The 23,007-nt window shown below is 33.5% G+C and overlaps 1 protein-coding gene across 1 annotated transcript in view; it reads right to left on the reverse strand.

Moving 5' to 3' along the window:
• LOC145666486 (fibrillin-2-like) overlaps nucleotides 1–23,007 on the reverse strand; it is a gene marked incomplete in the record, with an annotated part of 450,634 nt that overhangs the window by 77,509 nt on the left and 350,118 nt on the right. Inside the window, 7 exon segments of the mRNA XM_081733749.1 lie at nucleotides 570–818; nucleotides 4,084–4,212; nucleotides 6,207–6,404; nucleotides 9,904–10,062; nucleotides 12,441–12,554; nucleotides 17,832–17,970; nucleotides 22,278–22,492. Of these exon segments, the coding sequence (XP_081589875.1) occupies nucleotides 570–818; nucleotides 4,084–4,212; nucleotides 6,207–6,404; nucleotides 9,904–10,062; nucleotides 12,441–12,554; nucleotides 17,832–17,970; nucleotides 22,278–22,492 (1,203 nt within the window).

Raw genomic sequence — 23,007 nt, forward strand, 5'->3', positions numbered from 1 at the left:
TATTTTCTTCTTTTCTCGCATTCTCTGCGGGCTACAATAGTTCCTTCTCGTGATGAAGAAAGAGTAAGGTTGGATGACGCGAAAGTGTCAGACCAGGAAAAATTACAGAGAAAAATTATATCACAATAATTATTCAACATTTATCCTAATTAGTACAACTCTGGAGATAAACACAGTCAGTACGTTTGAAACGTCAGTCAAATAAAATTAATAGGGATGGAATTTCAGAAGTCTTATTTATTGAAATATTATTGCTTTTAGCATACTTCATGATATGAATTATTTTCTATTATTTATTGAAATATTATCTTACAATTCACAATCCTAAAATATAAAATGATTTCATTTTGTAAACATACTATTTACTTTATAAAATTCATATTTCTAACTGTCAATATACGTAATTTCCTTCTATTTGGGGAATTAAGATGATCTAAATGGACGTGGCAATACATTATACGATTTAAGTATTATAAATTTAAAAAAAAGTACAAACAAATAGAAATTCTAAACGTTCACAATTACCCATTTGAGAAAAGAGTAAAATAACGACTCATGTACCTCCTTACCAATGCAGTCATTGTTATGGCTAAGTTTAAATCCTGGATAGCAATGGCATTTGTAAGATCCAACACCATTAACACAACTTCCGTTGTTGCAGATGTTAGGATGGCGATGACACTCGTCAATATCCACACAAGAATCTCGACTTGAAGTTAAAGCATATCCATTATGACAAATGCATTGGAAGCTACCTTGGAAGTTATTACAGTCTCCGTTATTGCACATCCCATATTTCTCTGTACATTCGTCTATATCTATAAAGATTAAACATAAAATTTAGAACAAGAAAAACGATAGACGAAATATTTACATTTATCGTCAATAAAACATGAACAGATAACTTAATTATAAATAGCCATTCTTCTCACATTTAGTTGAAGAATTGGCTTAATAATTTAAAATAACTTTTTTATTATTAAATTATGAGCTAGGAAGTTAAAAACATTGGTGCGAAATGCAGGAAATACATTATGTTTAATAGAAACAATAAACCTTCCATGTTCCAATACTTAAAATATTAGAAAATAATTTCACTTACTAATGTTGCAATCTTTTTAAGAGCGCATATTACAGACGTGTTAATGTTAAAATACGACGGTAAGTCCAAAAGTAAAGGGACTTGAGAAAAGGTACATTTATTCTAACGATAGAAAACTGAAACATACATTATTTTTCTATATAATCTTCCTGCACTTCAACGCACTTTTCCCAACGTTTCACAAGTTTCTTGATTACGTCGAAAAAAAAAGTTTTTTTAGTTGCATTTGTAACCAATTTTGCACCGCATCAATGACTAATGGATGTCTGACGTTTAAATTTCTTAATTTCAGAGGATGATGGTGTTTCCAAACCATGCTTGCAGCCTTACTTTTCGGTTCGTGATGATGTACCCAAGTTTCATCTACAGAAACGATTTGCTATAAAAATCCATCTCCCTCGTGACGATAACGGGCCAATGTTTACGATAGATGTGCAACCTTTGTGCCTTATGCTTCGCGATAAACAGCTGTTACCATACTGCGCTTCCATTCGACGAATAATTTCCGCAGGTTTAACACCTCCCTCAAACAAAAAGCGAATCACTGCCCTCATTTCCTCCTTGGTACAAATCGACAATGGAACTGCCATGTTTAACGGTCTGCTATACTCCAACGGCTAATGTGGGAATAAGAGTGACACGTTGCATAGAAGTATTGCAGACGACACTAATTCAGCACTGGATACTAGCAGTGTTACCAAACCTTAGTACGAGAAATTTCAAGTCTCTTTACTTTTTGACTTCACCTCGTATTTTACGCACTACAATATCTATAATTAAAAAGAATACATTCCTACCAGATACGATAACACTTCCTAATTTATGTCCTAAAAATATCTTTAATAACACTTATAAAAATGGAAAACTGCTTTAAACCTTTCTTCATTAGAGACAAACTCACTTAAGTTTCTTGTATTAGCTTTATTCATTTATTTATTTAAATCTTCGATCTATTTACTTATTTATTGGATACTTTTTGTGTATGAAATCTAGTCTCAAATTTTCAAGATGGAATCTTCATCATAATTTTGCGATACTCTTATCTTTCAGATGATTTATTAGTGTTTTATTTATAAAATTGAAGATGAAAATAAATAAACAAACATTTCTCATATTTCAACTGACTAAACAGCAATTTGTACTTACTTTTTTAATCCTCATGTGCGTAATAAAAAATAAATAAAATTATTATTATTATTATTCGTTTTACGACATCGAAGAGCAGATTTTCAGGTAATGTAACTTAAAAAATACGTATTGAAACGTAAACTACGCTCAGTCTTCGTAAATAGACAGCAAAACATTATCTTATAAAAATGGAAAACGATAGTATACCTTAGTAAATTTTCAATGTAAAATACAATACATTATTGTCATATGTCAGGCAAACTACAAAGTCCATCATCAGGACAGAAGGCAAAACACACAGGTACTAGTTTGGCTGTGTTGTGTTAAAATTATTGTTATTTTCTATATTGATATAATTACTTGACACTCGTCATAAGACTCATTTTAGCGTTTTCTTGTCTCTTGACACTTGGAAATGGCTGCTGCATCATCAGGACAGGAGAATAATAACAACAATAACAAAGAATAGAAGACCCGAGTTCAATACACGATTGGAGCTGATGTGCTTCGGATTCCACGTTAAGCTGTAGGTCAGTCTCTGTGTTGAAAGAAACGCTAAACTCCAAATCAACCAATAAAAATAAGAAGTAAGTGAAATTCAGAAAACGTACACTGAGTGACTGGACTGAGAATCGAACCCAAGTCTGGCTTATCATGCCGGTGGGTAATTACTACGCTACTCGCTTTGATTTCTGACCTATCATGTATTTTGGTCAATGTTCAATAATTCTGACCATTTTTCCCCACCAGTACTCCTATTGTGCTCGGACAACCCAATATGTATGTTATTAAGCACCTATGACACTTACATCAGGTATCATATGATATGTAGATGAAACAAACGATTTTTCTCATACCATATTCTCTATTCATTTGAATTTGCACTTACGAGAACATACAATGAGAAAACCGGACTGTTTTGATTGAAACCGTGCATTCTGTTGCCAGAAAAAAAGATCATGTAGCAGTTTGTTGCCTGTTCTAATGAGCTGTTAACGCTAAATACCAGTCGTCCTTCGCTGCTATTGTTCGTGGATTATTTTGTCGTTCCCTCCGTTGCACAGTTCCTTTCCATTGGAGGTAGGTTCACAGTTTGGAAGTTACACTGTGACACACACCGAAGGCCTTTGCTACCTTTCAATTATGTCTACCCTACTTTCACTCTGTTAATACCTTTCCCGCTATAGATCCTTTAAAAGTATGTAGTGACAGCATTTTCTCTATTCATCACTCCACTACAGAATACAGCACATGCACTCCTACACTGTCAGGGTACAAAACTTAAGATATTATAGGGACCTGTAATTTCGCGTGCTATTGAGTTCAATGAACCACTTCTCCTGATAACATTTCTAGCTCTGCCGTACCACTATCCAGTATAATTCTACTGTATCTGTGTAGAGATCTAGACAACATGCAATACATTACTGTTGTATTATTTTTAAGGTCGTTTTTATTGTTTTGGGTTTACTTTTCTAATTATTTTGGTGAGTTTACTTACGCGGCATTCATTTCCAAGTGTCAAAAGATAAGAAAATGTTAAAATGAGTCTTATGAGGAGTATTAAGGAATTATCAATATAAAAATAGAAAGAATTTCAACACAGCATTGTGTCTTCTTTTGCTAATATAATATAACAATTATATTAATATGATTGTAAATTGTTTATAAAACCTACATCAACGATTTTTGAAATCTATTTTCCTTTTTTTTTTTTAACTTTGAAACTGGCTGTTACAATCACATTTCCTCATCCAGTGTAATTGCAATTATTTTATTTTTTGATTAAATAATGTCTTCAAACCTTTCCATATAAATTACAATTGGATTAGATTTACTGTATTCACACTTACCAATACAATCTCTTTGACTAACACTAAGTTTGTAGCCTTCTGGACATTGACACTCGAAACTTCCTGGTGTGTTCATACACTGTGCGTTTCCCCTACAAGGTCCAGGAATACGTATACATTCGTTATCATCTGAAAGATAGATAAAATAAATACATAAACTTAAGAAAGGTACGATATAAAGGTATTCATTATTTATTATATATTTACACAGTAATTACAAAGCCAAATTGGTATATAGATATATTTGCCCTACAGAGATTAGAAATAAAAATATATATTTATGGATGTTTAAAAGACACATACAACATATTTAATTAATAAGTACTACATATTTACTTATTAAAGCGAGCAGTGGCGTATTTACGATTTTGTTTCGGGGGGGGAGGGGAAGATTGCTAACTTTATTCCTGGAAATATGAAAGTTCTGCAAGATATTTCATTTATTTTAAAATAGTAAATAAAATTTCGGGGGGAAACTTAAGCCCGGAATCCCCCTTAAATACGCCATTGAAGCGAGTATAAAATATCTAACATCCTAGAAATAACGTAAGTAAAAGACTAATAGTCACCGCAAGATTTGTTTTCCACTACGTCAAAGGATGCCATATGGATAGAATTCGCCGCGCCAAACGAATTCAAACATGTTTTTAACTCTAAAGCTATTTTTAACTGTATATTTGATTGGTATATAAAAATATACAAGTTTATTATACAACCATTTTAAAAGTAAGTATGTAGGGTGATGAAAACCAGCTATTATAAGTCATAACGGAACGTTGGGTTTATGTACTTTTGGAAGACCGATATAATGGATAAGGCTGGATCATGGATTTTTAGTTTTGTTTTAACTTTGTCAGAAATTATTGAAGAATTATTAATCAAATGGTTGGTTGTTGCTATCAAAGAATGTAGTGGATTGCCGTTACACACGGTAAAACTGGATTTACAAGCATATTTATGGATTTTTTCACTATATTGTTGCCATGATATTATTACATATTTGTTTCCTTTGTTGGTTTTAATGCAAAAATGTTCATGTTTACGTAAAAATGATCTTAATTGCATTGTTAACTTTCTTATGTGTGCAGTAGAGTCATTGCGTTGATGATGCTGAGATAGTACAAGGGTACATTCTTTTCTCATTTCGGTAGTGTCCTTTTGGTTAGAAATAAAATGTGTAGCTTTCTCAACAGAGTAAACTAAGTCATGAATTGGTAGATGCGTAGGTTGAAAACTGAATTTCAGTCCCAAAGCAAAGATCTGATGAAACTTTTTCGGAATGTCCATATCGGTAAGATTTACTAGCGTTTGTTCTGTATGGGTTTGTCTATTGTCATGTTGTATTTTAGTTTTGTACCAGGATCCACCTAATAATTGAATTTTCTTCTTAAGTCTATTCAATTTAAAATAAAAATACTTTCGCTGTTTAGTAAACATGGTATTCATCCAGTTATGTAAGGTGCAAGAATCAACATGTGAGTGCAAGGTCATCAATTGCTTATAGAAGCTACGATTTAACAGGTCAATTTCTCTATGCTTTGATCTAATAACTGTTTGTGACAGTTGCTTTCTTATTTTTTGGATTTTTTCACCAAATTTATTTTCCAAATGTGGTAATTTTATCTTTAAGAATTTTGGAATTAATCCCTGGTAGAAGCATAACTGCAAAAATTGCAAGTCTAAAGAGCTATTTTGTAAGTTTAGTGTATCCTTTCCGAATTTTCGCATTTCCATGAACATCGTGGGATTTATTTATCACTGAATTGCGAGTGGTGATAATATCTAATCTCTCATTCTTTTTCCCATTTATTTAATCATGAATACAGAACAAGAAATAATTATTTTCTATTCATTGTACACGATATATGTAACAAGTATGTTCTTTCTTGTTCCTTTTGTTAATAAAACAGAAGTAAGAAAAAGATATATTTGTTAAATATAGCACGTGCAATAAGAAAATAATTTAGAATAAAACAAGAAGTTATCATTTCAAAATTAAAATACTTCAAGAAATTTAATATTTAAAAGTATGAGTTTTGAACTTGTTGGTAATTTACTTTTTCCAGATTTATAAAAAAAACAAAGAAAATAACTATTATTTTTAATAGTAACGAAATACAAACCTATGCACTGATGTGAATCTATATCATAAACGTATCCTCTGTTACACTGACATTCAAAGCTTCCAGGTGTGTTCATGCACAAACCATGCTGACACATTTGAGGCATAAGATTACACTCATCTATTTCTTTGGTTTGATTGTGGATAGGATCCCAAATTTGTCCTGGTTTCATTCCACCACATAATGCAAAATAGCCACCTAGAATTAAAATTAACAGTTAAGATAATACATAACTATAGAGAAAGAAACTTGTTTTGTTACCTACTAGAGATACACATGAGAATGTATCATAGTATAATGATGGAAGAAAGTATGTTTTGATTTAAATACAATGATAGGTAAGTTAAATACAATGATAGACCAAATCAAAATGTTGATACTGTTTCATTTTTAAAATGCAACGCATAATTTACCAAATGTTATCACTAGCATTAAAATTTGTTAGTTTCTTTATACTACTTGTGTTAAGTTTAAAGACACTATACATATTTTATCTACTAAACAATTAAATTTGCTGTTTCAGAAACTGCATATACGCTATATAAAACAGATGATTGTTAGCTAAATGTTTATTTGCAATCAACTTGACATATTCCCCTAACTTGATCTGAAAAAACTATCACATAGTTCGAAAATATTTAGACAAACCTGACACCATATTTTAAGTAACACTAATATTTATTAATAATGTTTTTGATTGTTGGCTTTTTTTCATGGTAAGAAGACGAAAGAATGGGCTTTGACAAGCAATTTTTAACTATTAATGGATATAGTATGCTAGATATTTTTGGTTTTGAAAACTTTTGAACTGGAGCACATCTAGTAATGAATATCTTCCAAGTAAGAGATCAAAATATGATCATTTGAAACAACTTAGAATGATTTCTGAACAATATTGTTATTATGATTAATTAGATAATTTTTCACTTTGAATATTATCTCATCTTCTGCCTTTCTAATAACATTAAATTTCATGAATAAAAAAAAGCCTTTGTCCAAAGTCTTTTCACAAGTTTATTAAAGGTATGAACAATTGTTAACCCAATGTGCCTGAAGAAGAAACTCACTGTCTTCGGTTCACTCTACAATTTTATTTTTAATAACAAATCTTCGCACGAACTGATAAGAAAGACTTAATTTGAAGAATGTTAGAAATATACAAGTCGACAATCAGTCGATACAATACAATATATGAATACCGTCGAATTCAATGTGGTAGTCTCAGAAAAGAGAAAAATCTACTATCAAACTGTTGCATAAAAAAGCATAAAATACACTTTCTTTTATGTTTCTTCTGAACTTGTTTCAAAGGCTGAACTTTAGAATATTTATTTTTGACAATACAAATTTTTGCCATTCACTTGCATGAAGTCAATATGGAAGATACAAAGGGAGAAGATGTAAGATTGACAAGAGAGAGTATAAAATTGTTCGTAGCAATACAAATGTGCATATCTAATTTTACTTGTACTGTTTACTTATTAGTCTTGTCGGAAGTCAAAATACAATATTAATGTATGGTTGTTTAGTACTTACAAAATATAACAGTGTGTTATCAAAGTTTTTATTGTTTAAATATTCATGAATGTCAAAGAATATCCTTTTTTTATATAGAAAATATGACGTCATAAGCTTACACGAAGAAATGGAGAAAAAGATGATCATCTCAGGGGCATAAATTAGTTTAGTAAGTCCTATTAGTATTTTCTTAGAAAATTATATAGAGAATTTTTTTATATTATTCCTTGATGTCTGTATTTTAAAAGAAGCAAAATAAAATGGGGATGGAGCTGACATGCTACTTTTCATACTTATCCCTTTGATAATGTGCAACTAAAAATTCACTAATATGTTTCCGCATTGTGGGAAAAAATCATTCTTGATTGATTTCAAGAAATCTTTATTACACGTATCAAGGATGTTATAAAATAGAGGATCTACCGATATGTATCTTTATCCTATTAAATTAATGAAGACAAAAAACAACCGAGCATCGACAAGTCTGATTGGCTACTCTCGTTTTCGCCATCGTCTGATTGGCTACTTTTGCTTCCGCCATGATTGTTGGCCCAAAATATTGCAATCTTATTGGGCGGAGTAGTTAGAGTAGGGGTGGTGAAACTGTGGCGTATGGCTTCAAGATTTTGTTGTAAGGGCAGATCTTATATTTTATAAGATCCTTGATAAGTATACAATTCATCTACAACGTAGTTTATCAGCCGTTCCATTATTTACTTTTTTGTATCAAGTTAATGTTTAACAGGGTTGTTCCACGTATTTTTTGTTCTAAATGGCAATTAGAGAAATTTCTTGCAAACTTTACTGTCCAAATCCCAAATTTGATGACTCATAGCTCGGAAACTAAAGGTCTGTACAGGAAAATATCCCATACATGTACTAAGAAGGTCAAATTCTACAATAATCGTATGTCTGATGAAGATCAGTTGAGTAGGACGAAAATCAGGGAAGCACACGTTTATGAGCATTGTAGCTAACAGGATAATTTTTTACAACAAAGAATAGTAATGGTTTTGTTTTACAATGTCACAAAAAGTATGAGCGTAAATCAATAGTGAGGTTACATAATTTAGGACAAAATGGAAAATTACAGATTAAGAGAAAATGGATTCATGAAATTATGCATCCAATTAGTTTGTATAAACGAATAATCTAAATAAATAAAAATAAAAGTGACTATATTTTGTGACTTAGTAACTCTTGAACCACTCGATCAATCTCGATCAAATTTTCAACATAGATGAGGTTCGGGACTGGGATGTTTTTTTGTCATTTCACTTTGACAGTGCTACTTATGGGAGAGAGGGGGAATATATATAAAAATGATCGAGGATGATAGTAAAAAGTCGGGTAATTGATGCTAATAAGCTATGTACTAAAATCTATAAGTATAACCTTATAAACTGTGTCGATTTTCCAAGACTGATGGCAAATAAGAAATTACTATAAGTTAATAAATTGTATTACTATATGTATAGTCCTAACATGGAATTTCCAATCATTTAGATTTTTTTGGCAAACTATTGTACGAGAGCAGTAGTTAAATCTGTATGAACACAAATAAAAATGATCTTGTTTGTGATCGCATCACTGAAAAACTTTTCTAAGTACTCGTGTTGGGAAAATGAAATTTTGTATAAAAACTCCTTATTAGAAGTAAGTGAACATATGACCCAGCTTTTAACAAAATTCCACTTCTAGGGAGAAGGAGGAGGAAAGTGAGTCAGTTTCTATAATGTTTTAATTTCTCACTTTGTATTCATAAAATGACAAAGGCGAGGAAATAGTTGAACAATTACAATCAGTTTTTGAACATGGCACTTGGGTTGACCTATGCTTATATAATCACACTTTGATTGAAATGCTTATCCTATGGAGAGGAAGGGAGAGGGAGACAAATATTTCGCAAGAAATAACAACTGCATCGTTGGAAATGAATTTTTGTACTTATGTTGAATTGAGATTTTACTTTTCAATTTCCATTCAAATATGCATCCTAAGCGGGAAGAAGGGAGTTGAAATATACCTTTCAAAAATTTTCCATAGACCTATTTTTTAAGTGCAAAGAACGAGGATTTCAGCTATTTACATAATACTTACGAAAGTGATAGTTTTGTTGTCGATTATTTCAAATAAAAAAATAAAAATAACTGACACATGCAAAAATAAATACACTTACTTGTTCCTTGAGCCGGACACTCTTCGCATCTTCTTCCCCATGCCTTCCCCATTGAACAACAACATAACATCCTCGTTAGTTCCTGCTGCATTGGCTGGGAGCATACACCATTCTTATATTGTTGGAAACACTGTTCCTTACGCATATCTACACACTCCTCTGGAAAACATTAAATACGATTTTAAAACCTGTCAAGTGAACTCACAATGAGTTCTATATATAGACTACAGATGTTTGGTGTAATCTTCTTCAATTAACATTATGGTTATTAAACTTACAGTCGCAGCTCTAATGCCAAGTCGACTTATCACTGATTTTGTTATATGCCATATAATTGTATTAGATACTAAATAGTTACAGCACATACTGCAATCAAAATGGCATGGACATAAGTTCGAATATGCCTGTTTTAAGTTGAAATTTCAAACAATTTAAATTGTTAAAAATAATTAGTTACATTGAAGTACCAAAAATCATGGGACACTTACCTAATAAGTTGTGGGGTTTTCTCCAGCACGAAGGAGTGCAGTAACTCGATGTGACAGGAACGCGTTAAGTCGCTTGTAGTTTGCTGGAGGGATGGGAAGTCATGTAGTCTCGATTGCCGTCCACAATTCGGTGATTGTTGCAAGCGGAGGATCCTGAGCACGAATGCTCATTTCCTGATATCCCACATTTACTTTATAGGGTTCTGTAGGGGTATCATCGGGGCCAAATCATGCATTTGAACTGGTGAGAATGTTTCTGAAACTAGTCTCGCACCATTGCAACCTGGAACTATGGCGAATTGTCATTCTGGAAAATCCTATTGTTGGCAGATTACACGAAGTTCACAAAGAGTCGGAAATAGTCACCAAGCATTGAATAATGGGATGAACGGTCAATGATGGTTTAAGTGGGCCTGAGAACCTAAACTATGTCACGTAAATACGCTCCATGCCGTTACGGAGGCATCATCAGCTTGGAGACTGTATTTTTGACAACTTGGATCCATGGCTGTATGAGGTCTGTGCCACATTTCAACTCTACTACCAGCGCATACCAACTGAAAATAGAACTCAGCTGACCACGCTACACATTGTCATTTATCTAAGGCCCAATCCAGGTGTTCCAAATCCCACGTGAGTCATTGCTGCCGATAGCAGCTAGTAACAGAACTGGTATCTGTCTGCGGCTCCGATACCTCATGGAGACCAATCTGCGCTGCATTGATTTCTGAGACACGTTGTTGGTACGTTCTGCGTTGATTCGTGCTGTAGATCACACACTGTTACTTGTCTGTTTGCTGGGAAAAGTCTGTCCAGACTTCGCCGGTTGCGGTCACTCATCGCACGTGGGCAGTCATTGCGTCGTTCCTGTGATGGGTTTAATACATCCAATGTGGTACTCAGGGTCCACCCCTGAACATTGTGGAGCAAGAAAAGTTCAATGTCCGGACGACTTCCGAAATCGCAGTCTCCACTCGTCTAGGACTAACTACCATTGCGCATTGGGTTGCCAGCAACACGGCACAAATGTCCAACTGACAACACTGAAACTGCTTTGCGCCATTTGATCGGTTTTCCGTGATGTTCCCACGACGCCAATTAGTTCCCTCCCGCTATCCCATCACTTTTGGTACTTCAGTGTATATTGGCGCCGGGAATATTTCATTTGATTTTCATGTTGTAGAATTCACAACAAAATATAAATTGTCTTGAATATAAACATTGTTAAATAGTAAAAATTGAATTAAATATTATTCTTAAACTCTAGTACTCATCTGGCCGCCATGTTGTTACTTGTCCCCCGTTTGATGCAATTTTTGTCAACTTCGTATTATTGTTTCTATGTAACATATACATTGTTATGATTGCTTAAACAATCAAAATTTTAAAAAAGAAAAAAAATATATTACTTTCTTGGATATTATTGTTATATATTTTTTGAATGCTCTCGAACATATCTGAAGGTACAATAAAACAATGTAATTATACAGTACAGTTTGAATTTTCAGAACAGAACAACTAAATACAAACACAAGATATAGTTTAGCTCAGCCAGCTCAGAGTTCGGATTTATCTATGTATTGTTTTGATGAAAATCAATATTTCATGTGTTTAACATAAAATCACATCATTCAATATGCGATTTAGAAGTGATATCAAGATTAAAAAAAAAAAAAAAAAAAAGGAAGGAAAGAAAAATCTGCAAACATATCTAAACTGGTATTAGAAAAACGAAATGAAAGAAATATTTATTAGACAATACTGTCTTAAAAATCAAATCTATTTAAAATAATGATTATTTTCTTGAAATCGATATGTGATATGGTACATAGAGGCATTTCAAACAAAATATTACAGCACAGGATAATTATGAGTAGGAGAACAGAAAGATTATTAATAGAACACCTTATATGACGAATTTCAAATTGATGTTCTGAAAAGTTAAGATGTTTCCTTATTTTACTAACATCAAACAGAAATTAATACCTAAATTTAAGCTCTAATAATTTTCAACGAAGAAAATGTTAAAATTCCAACACTTTTACTTACTTCCACTTGGTAATAGCATATAACCTTCGGGACATACACAATGGTAATTTCCAAATTCATTTACACATGTACCTACTCCACAAATTCCAGGATTTTCAGTGCACTCATTAATATCTAAAAATTAAAAAAAAAGATCATTTGTTGAACAAAATTAAATCACAAGATAAAGATTTGACAAATAGTGACAATCTTCTTTCATATTTGTTATTACCTAATGAAAAATTATTAGTGGATTTTTCAGACTGGATGTAATTGTCATAAAATTTTCATATTTAGCTGTACAGATTTTGAAAACAAACAAAAAAAAAAAAAAAAAAAAAGGTATTACAAAAATATATCATGATATTTTGGGAACATCAAAAATAGAAAAAAAAGTTCAAAAATAGAAAAAAAAGTTCATATGGACCTGTGTTCAAAAATAGATAATTTCGGAACTATAGGGTGCCGAAAACGTAAAACAAATTAACTTTAAAAGCTCATAGCTCCACTACTATGGGACCTATCGTAGTTGGGTCAAGACATCACTGAGGAACTGATACGTGAATTATTCAAATATTCATGCCTAAGAATACTCGAGTAATTGCACGTCAATTTTTAGAGAGGTAGGTGGAGAGTGATCAAGCACTCCCAAACAGTCTCTCTAAAAATGATTGTGAAAGTAACGGAGGCTCTGATAGATGAATATTTGGATAGTTCAAATACTAGTTCCCCAGTGATCTCTTGACCCGACTACGATCGGTCCTATAGTAATGGAAGTATGGACCTTTAAAGTTAACTTTTTCACGTTTTCTGCACCCTTGTAACTACGAAACTGTGCACTTCCGACCACAGGTCCATAAGAACCTTTTTTTTTTTTATTATTTGTATGTGAGGAGTCTATTCCCAAAATACTTTGACATTTTTTTTGTAACACCCTGTATACCTACGTATACAAGTATACCTTGCATAACGCGTGTTTTCTCCAACATGTTTCTTGTTATTACACAATTCCGAATTGGCAGTAGGTTTACCAATTCATTTTTTTTAAATAACAAAATAAAAGGAGCAAACAACATGTAGCCACTATATATATGTTGATCGAGTATTGACCTATGACAATATTAACCACAATTGAAGAATGGAAGCACAGTGCTCAGTGGTAGAACTCTTACCTCTGTTGTAAGAGGTCCCTGGTTCTACCCCAGGTTATAACGTTGTGATGGACAACATCGTATCAATGGGTTTTCTCGGAATTTTCCCGTTTCCTCCCACGGTCTCATTCTATTAATTTATTTCGTTAATTATCCATCTTCTGTAGGATACTGGGCATAACTGTAAGCTGTAAATTAGGAAGGTTTGACTTCTCATTTATAATTGAAAAAATACGTACTATATTTGTTGTGGTGTTCACAACTTTTATATCTTTGAAAAGATTTCCTGTTATTTTATTTATTAATAAGAGGGCTGTTCAGAAAGTCTCAGACGTTTTGAAATAAAAAGGTAACACAATGAACAAATCGAATTGTATTATATACATTTGAAAGGTACACTCTTAAACTATTTTTCCACATAATCACCATGCAAATTAAGGCAATTATCATACCGAGACACAAGTTTTTCAATACCATCGTGGTGGAAATCTGCACTGACTTACACCAGCATGCAGTTCGGCGTCAGTATCAAACAGTTGTGTAGCGATCCATGTCTTCATTGCTGGGAAGAGATTGTAGTCGCTCGGCGCCAAATCCGGGCTGTATGGTGGGTGATCGAACACCTCCCATCCAAAACCATCCAAGAGCTCTGGGGTATGCTTTGCCGTGTGTGCACGTGCGTTGTCGTGAAAAAACACATTCGCTCTAAGTTTTCTCCTGCGCTTGTTTGAATCGCGCGCCTTAACTTTCTCATTGTTTCGCAGTATATCACAACACCTAATCACAGAACGAACCTCACAAGAGACGGGATTTTCTATTGCGACGAACATTGTAACACGTCACAGAAAGCACAGTAAGAGTGTCACAATCCTCACGCTACAACAGCTGGATGCGTACTGAGTTCAGCAACGTTGTGATATCAAGGTGGCGACTCTAGCCCCGCCCACTGCCGAAATAGGCCAAAACGTCTGGAACTTTCTGAGCAGCCCAGGCAATTCTTCTTTTCATGTTTAAACTTATTTATTACCCTAAATTTTTGTGATGAAGAAATTAAATTTAAAACTATCATAAATAGACATCGAACAATGTGGTTTAACATAGTGCTGACACTTCTTGGAACCAATTAGCAGCGTTATTCATGGCATTTCTGCATATCTTTTGGTAGAAAATATAAATTTTTAATTGAGAAATCTAACATTTTTCATATTATCTAAGGTTTCTTACTTTAAATAATGTTAATAATTTATACTAAATTTTTGTCTTTCGTGTGCTTCGTTTTAGGATTTCATGTAAAGGGTATGCATGTACATTCGACGTACGCTTCGTCTTTCAAAGTACACATTATAAAGTTGAAAGTTTAAGTACTATTCTTAAAAGTAGAAAACGCAATTAGTATGCAATATAGAAAATGCCATACTTTTAGATAATCAAAATTCTGTATATTACGTCAACAATATATTATGTAATATTTGTTGTCCTCATGTATTAATAAATAGAATTTAACGGTTGAAATTTTCCTACTATAAAAATACTACTTAAACTAAACTAATATTTTTGCATATAGAAAGTTCTACAACATAAAGTTAAATACAAATATTTGATGACGTGAGTATTTTTTGGTCTTCAATTGTTTCTATCACAGAAATGATCAATGTATCTTCTTTTATCTAAGAAAAATGTGAATAAAATATAAACTAGGAAACTACAAGAAAACTGGAGAAAGAGGGTACTTCTGTAGCACTGTTTAAGCATTGCTATTTAGTCCAGGAAAATTAGACAAAACGAAAGGGGGAGGAGCAAAACTTTGAAAAAATACTTACGAGCTGAATTTTTTGCAGATTTTTATTTTTATGTCTTCATCATATTATAAAAACCAATGTACCCATGACTTAGGACATTGAGGTTTTTTTTTTTTTTTTTTTTTTTTTTTTTTTTTTTTTTTTTTAAAGGGGAAAAGGGGCAATTTTACTTTTCTGCAACTATCTCGAAAATTATCAATTTTTTAAAGGAAAATAGTTGTGACGAAAATTGTAGTTTATAAAATTCTACAAAGAAAAAGTCCTTAGATTTTTTTCGTAGAATTAATCGTTTAGAGATTAAATTATGTTTGAACAGAAATTGGGTGGTTTTAACTTGAGATTGCAAAATATGGAAAAATAAGCATCAGACAGAAAAAAATGTTCGAAATAAAAAGTAAATATTTTGGAAAGGGAAATTCATCTGTAATAAAATAAGTACGCAGCCGATCTCCCAAGGACTTGGATAGGGGCAACTTCGAAAACTCATATAGAGAGCCCTATTTTTTAAATTGCAAGTTCAAATATTACGTGGTAAAAGAAGTACATTTTATTCGAGACATTCTTCTTGATCGTGATAGGTGGCGCTGTAATAAGTGAAAACTAGTTGCACAAAGGTTCTTTGATTGGGAGCCTTGTGGCCAAGGAAAATAAGAAAATAAGAAAAAAGGGGCAAAACTTAGAAAAAAATCTTAGTCTACGGTCTCTTCCAAACTTTGGTCTCTTTGATGCATTTGTTTAGGTGTATGCTAAGGAAACGGTATGGATTTGTATATCGGACATAAAAATAAACACTTTATACATAAGATAAACCGCCTTTCCTCCTTTAAGTTCTCTACTCTACTCTTAGGATACATGTCTAAAACTTTTCAAAAGCCTACGGTCTCTTTGATGCAGTTATTTAGAAGTATGCCAAGCCAACTACGAGATTTGTAGACCGGACAAACAAATATTCATTTTTATATAGAAGATAAACCACCTCGTCCCCTTTGTGTCCCTCTTCTCCCCCTCTAGGAGAGGCCGCGGTGGCTCAGTGGTAGAGCGTTCACCTCTGGTGCTTGGGGTCCCGGGTTCGATCCCAGCCCCCGCCAAGTGGACTTTGTGTGGACAAACACCGTGTGTGGGGGTTCTCTCGGGGTTCTCCCGTTTCCTCCCACTTTCTTCATTCCACCATTTCATTAATTACTCATCATCACCGTCTCCTTTAGCCTAACCGGCATAACCGTGGGACGTAAAACTCAAAGATTTCATTTTTCTCCCTCTTTAGGATGCGCATCAAAACATTTCAAATAGCCTACAATCTTTTCCAGACTATGTTCTCTTCGTTAAAGTTAGTTCCAAGTATGCCAGCAAACGGGTTAGATTTGTATACTGGACAAATAGACAAACATAGACATATTTTGATATACAAGATTATAGTTTGCGCTAATTTTGTTCACATACAATTCAGTCCATATCTTTGAAACGATTGATTCTACAAAAAGGGGCACTCGGTCGAAAAGTGTAAAAGTTTTTTCAAGCCAGCCACCTAAGTGAGGTTTTCCTCATTCACACCAAGCAAATGCTGGTATACATAACATATAGGCCCCAGGCCGCTTCCTTCCTTCCCCAATCCTTTCTTTCTTTCCTTTCCTCGAATAGTGTGACCGCCGAGGGACATCATCCCTCATACGTGACGGACTAACAAGACTATAGATGCCGACAGCCCGGAAATCTAAATCCCAATCCTAATCCTGATTCTACAAAAAGAAAAAGTCTAAGGACCTTTCTCATGTGGAATTTTATAAATTAAAAGTTTTCTCGTAGCTATTTTCCTCGAAAAATTCATAATTTTCGAGATAATTGCAAGAAACTAGAATTTACTCTATCATCACCCAAAAACAAACTTCACGCCTCACATTAAGGATACTTTTCAGGATATGTCGAGGACATCAAAATCAAGATCTCCATAAAAATCAAACTTGTTCGGAATTTTTTCGTAGTCTAATTCTACTGGACTAAGTAGATGTGTTTAGCTTCTAACAAAATTACACTACACTGTCCAAGAGTGCATATTATGTAAGGGTGGTAAGTATGAAATATAGTAGTTAATACGTAGTTCGTATTCCCAATTTAAAGAAAATAATTACAATGCTTAAAGAGAAGCAAATTTAAATATGTACAAGAATTTCAAGACTATTGTCCTTACATATTTGCTAAATGCTAAAATTTGTTTGAATAAGGAATTAGTTATTGCAATTGATTTCAGAATTTCTCCGGAAGGCTATATAATAAAAACATAAAATATAAGTTAATAAATTACCATTGAGGTTATCTAGTTCCTTTGTAAGAAATCAATACGAGTCTATCTAACTTGGTAATGGTATTTCCATTTTTTATTAAAATAAATCAACATTTATATGATTACTTAATTAAAACGAGTAAAAACCATACAAAAAGAATACTGGTAACTCGTATATTCATACCTAAGCATGTTACATGCAAGTCGTCTAACCTGAAGCCATCACTACAAGAGCACATGAAACTTCCAAATGTATTTGTACAGTGCCCGTTCTTACAGATGTGTTCCATTTCCTCACACTCATTTATGTCTTCTAATACAACCTGAAATTAAGAAATAAATACACCAGAAAGCATGTAATCTAGGAAAATCATCATATATGTTTTCCAAATTCATTTTTAATTTTTTTTTTCTAATTTACTAACTAATTTTGCTAATGTAACTGTCGATTTAATCTTATCGTTATAACAGAAGTGTTGAAAATGGTGTCTATCAACTTCGATACATTTCAGTATGTTTCCAGCAATATTTTTTTGCATTCTTCCATTCAATTTCTTAGAGATCTCATATAGGCTCGGTGCTGAAATTGAACATTAAACTCTTAGGTATTTTCAGGAATTTTATTCTTCAATATGGGAGGATTGCTTCAGTAGATACAGCCTTATCAAGAACCCCCACAAGAAGAAAAGAATAAAGATTTCAAAGGTCTGATAATCATAGTTTTGAATATATGAATAATTTTGCTAAAAAGGTCACTTTAGATGAATAGTAGGGCAGTAACGTGATTTAATAAGATGTCTTACTGAATTCATAAATCCCGTTGTTATATATCAGCGAAGAAATGAATTGCCACATGATTTCGGCAAAAGCTAAAAAATAAATAAATAAATAAATAAATAAATAAATAAAAATAAAAAAAATCGAGGAGGATTATTTGATGGCATGGAACAACGCACCACATTTCTACTTTCTGTTAAGTGTAAAAGAGTTTTAAGTAACACATATGAGTTTTCATATCCCTACGTGCGGTAATTTAGACCATCTACATACCTGTTACGGCGAAATCGTGCCTCATGCTTCGAAACACTAAATCTAAAATGCCAATGTTGGTTTAGATGAATTTATTGAACTATTATAAATAGGTAATTTTATTATTTTTATTGTAACCAGAAGTGATAGACATCAATTATTACTCCCGGTTTTAATGTTAATCACCAAAAAGTAGAAACAATAGGAGATAGCGAGTAATGGCTTTTTGATATGGATTCAGTAAATCTATTTTTATAATCTTAGTCCTCTATTGCAACCAATAGTTATAGACGTACAGGGTGCGGCAGCGTTCATAGCGTAATTTGACTCGCGTAGTACAATGACGTACTGCATGAATGCGCGCCAGCTCGTGCCGCATTCGTGTACTAATGAACTGCCATTTCGAGTGTGACAGTGATATGGAGCGGTGGAGTGTACATCATCATGCCTTTGCTGTTGAAAGTTATTTCAAGAATAACGACTCTGTTATTGCTACCCAGCGTCTATTTCAGCAACATTTCAACTTGGGACGTCATGGGAAAGTTCCAGATGGACGGACCATTGTGAGGTGTGTACGTGCATTTCGAACAACAGGTTCTGTTTGCAATGGCAAACCGGAAAGAAGCGAAAGAATTGCGGACACCAGAAGCCGTGGAAAATGTTCGTGCTGCAATATTATGTAGTCCAAAAAGATCTGCTCGTCGTCATTCGCAAACTGTGCATATATTCGATCGCTCATTCAGAAGAATATTGCACGAAGATCTCCATTTTCACCCATATAAGCTGCAGATTGTTCAGGAAATTAGGCCTCGCGATTGGGTTTCACGAGAAACATTCTACTTAACCATGCGTGATCTCCTTCGCTAAAATCCACAAATGTTGCACACCATTCTGATGTCAGATGAAGCTCATTTCGAGTTATGCAGTTCAGTGAATAAACAGAATATGCGTTATTGGAGTGATGTAAGCCCGCATCAACTGCATATCAAGCCCTTGCACAGTTCTCGTGTCACAGTGTGGTGTGGAGTTGCTTCCTTTGGGATTATTGGCCCTTACTTCTTTGAGGATGACAGCGGTGTGGCTGTAACTGACACCAGTGAACGCTACCTGAAGATGCCGCAAGACTTGGTTCTTCTCCAATTAGGTATGGTCGATGTGGATGTGAAACAATTATGGTTTCAAAAAGACGGAGCGACCTCGCATACGGCCAGAATTTGCACACGACAGACATTTCCAGGTAGAGTAATTTCCCGTTTTGGTGACATTTCCTGGCCGCCTAGCTCACCTGACCTTTCATGTGCAGACTTTTTTCTTTGGGGCTACCTGAAGCAAGAAGTGTTCCGAACACGTTGTGCCACTATTCCTGAGTTGAAGGATCGCATCAGAACTGCCGTCGGCAATGTCCCAGGGAATACGTTACGCCGAGTTATGGAAAGCTTCCAACGCCGCCTAGATGAATGTGTTGTGCAGAGGGGGCATCATTTGACAGGAGTCATATTCAAAAAGTAATCCACGTAATGGACAAGACTTACACATTAGTAAATGGCATACCTTTAGCTATTAATTGACATAAGAGGTAATAAATAAATTACAGCTACTGCCTGATGGTGTGTTTTTAATATCCTACTATGAACGCTGCCGCACCCTGTACTACTTGAAGTTTGAGTATTGAGTTCCCATACTTTGGAAGTCTACTGTAGTTTCATACTGTGAAACGAAACTCACTTGTTTTAAATTTATATATTAATAAAGTGTTCATATTCGAAGGTTCAACTGAAAATTATAACTTCAACTGCGTGATGTTGTTATCCTTTGTAATGATAGATAGTTGTTTATGGCTGAAGTGTGCTTGGAAGAGCAAAGATTAGCTCTTGGCCGTAGTAGTAAATAGTAAATTTCAACCATTTCCAATTTCGGCAGAGTGTTGCGGATGATGACGATATACATTATTTCCTTGAGACGCTGAATCGTTTGAAAGAAACAGCTTGTCGCTATCAATTACCATTTTTGTTCCACGGTGAATAATACTGTAACCGGAAGTGGCTAATTTCATCCTCTTCCGGTTTGAATAACAGGTGAACGGAGGAATGGAACCTATTCTTGTGAAGCTAAATTGATTGCGAAAAAAACTTATCTTGATGTCTCTTACCTTTCTTGCTCTGCCTGTCGACAGACAGACGAACGGACGGCGGGCATAGCAGTTCTATAAGACTTCTGATATTTATACTTAGTATAGTTTGAAAGTCTAAAAAGCTGGTGTGTAAAGGCAATCGAATAAGCAACAAAAATTACAGGATTTAAATAAAACTAAATAATTTATATTTCTCTACAAAATAACGAATCCAATGTTTTCTTGTCTCTTTCAGATTATACATGGTTTTATAAACTTATATGTACTAGCATATACATATTTCGCTAAGTATTTACGAAACTATTCTCAAGAATATGTATACGAATTCACACGTAAGAAATTTCTATAGACAGTGTTGGTTCGGATGAATTTATTGAACTATTAGAAATAGTTAACCCCAATGTGTCAGCACTACTTAGTTTTTGGATTACCAATTCGGTAAGAATAAAATTTTCCTGACAATAGTATGGGCTGAAACAATAGAAACACTTTAATATTGGTTTCATTTTCTGAGTGACTTGGGTAGAATTCTCGCAAGAAATTTCTATAGAACGCGTTATGATTATGGTTATAACTGTATTTTACATGCTTATATAACAACAAGTTCATTACTATTTTATTGAGATCCGAATTACTAGGTAAGTTTGTTTTTGTAGCAACCGCTGGGCAGGGTTTCGACAAGTTTACTACAAGAAAATGATCCAGATATGAGACTATAAGGGAGTAACAAAAATGGATTGAAATTCCTGGTAGTAAATATTGGGTGCAACAAATTGTTGGCTACATAATTGTTGGCTACATAATACATCCATACCCACAATATTCAATACATCCACAAATATTTTACAGGACGATTGATATTTCCAAAATCAAATGATTCTTGTCATAGGGTTAGTATAATAATAAAATGAGTCTAGCGACATGATAATGAATTCTCGGTTTGTCAGTGTGCGTGGTCCTGGGTTTTATTCCCGGTGGGGGTACCGTTGAACGAAAAAAAAGTGGTTAGGATTCCACTATAATCAGTAGGTCCACGTCCCCTTAGCTGCCCAGGCATAATTGTGGGACGTTGAACTGAAACATACCAAACCAAATTTCGGTTAGTCAGAGGCAACTCAGTTCCGTTAATTTTTAATTTAGCTCCTCCAAATACTTTTCAGTTATAAACAACCATCATCCACCTACAAAAGAAAATATCACAATGTAGCGAGAGTATGTAAAGACGTAATATTTTCTTAAAAAATTAAATATTTTTCGATTTATATAAAAAAAAGAAACGGAAAATGAATTTTCAGGATTTGTATGATGCTATTTTGTCTATGTAGAAAATTTCTCTCTAAAGCCCTACAGAAACTTAAAGTCAGGATGAATTTGATCATTATCTGTCGTGACTCTTATAAGGTGATCGTTCATTCTATCATTGTATGTCCAGAAAATGAAATAAATGTATATGTGCATAGTTTTACTTACTGTTCCTTGATTTGGGCGATATCCTGGTCCACCAGGACACAAAATCTTAAATTCATCGCTATCTTCTTCAGGACATAGCTCACACAAAGGACCCCATGCTTTCCCAAAACTACAGCAACAAGTAGCTTTAGTGAGCTGTTCGGCCATTTCTTTAGAACATTGATGCCTACGACCTCTTTCTGTAACTTCCAGGAAACACTTCGATACTCGACGATCTGTGGCAGAAAGTATTTAAGAAGTACTAATTTTCTACATAATTTTTAGTGTAAATATCGTTTTTAAGCAATTTCTACTAAAAGAAAATAAATACATAATAAACAAATATTTCTTTAATCTATTCCTTCCATGGCTGAAGAACATATGGCTTGAAAAGTTGTCTTCAAGGAAAGAAATATGGAAATATCATTTTAAATTTCTTTGATACACGCATTATGATTTTTCCAATTTCACTTTTATTTTACACTTCTATTTCTTTACTTTTGGAGGAATTACACAACATAGCCTACTATGATAGATCAGAATTCAATTTGCAGCGCAAGACATTGAAAAAAAACAACAAAAAAACAAAATACGAAGTAATTGTGATATTTAATGACTGAATTTTTACGAATATTTTTCACTCAAGAACGTACAGTTTCGTTTCAAAAGAGAAAATTGATATATATATATATATATATATATATATATATATATATATATATATATATATATATATATATATATTTGTTAT

The sequence above is a fragment of the Thermobia domestica genome, chromosome 12, assembly GCF_964235325.1.
Source record: "Thermobia domestica chromosome 12, izTheDome1.hap1.1, whole genome shotgun sequence".
NCBI lineage: Eukaryota > Metazoa > Arthropoda > Insecta > Zygentoma > Lepismatidae > Thermobia > Thermobia domestica.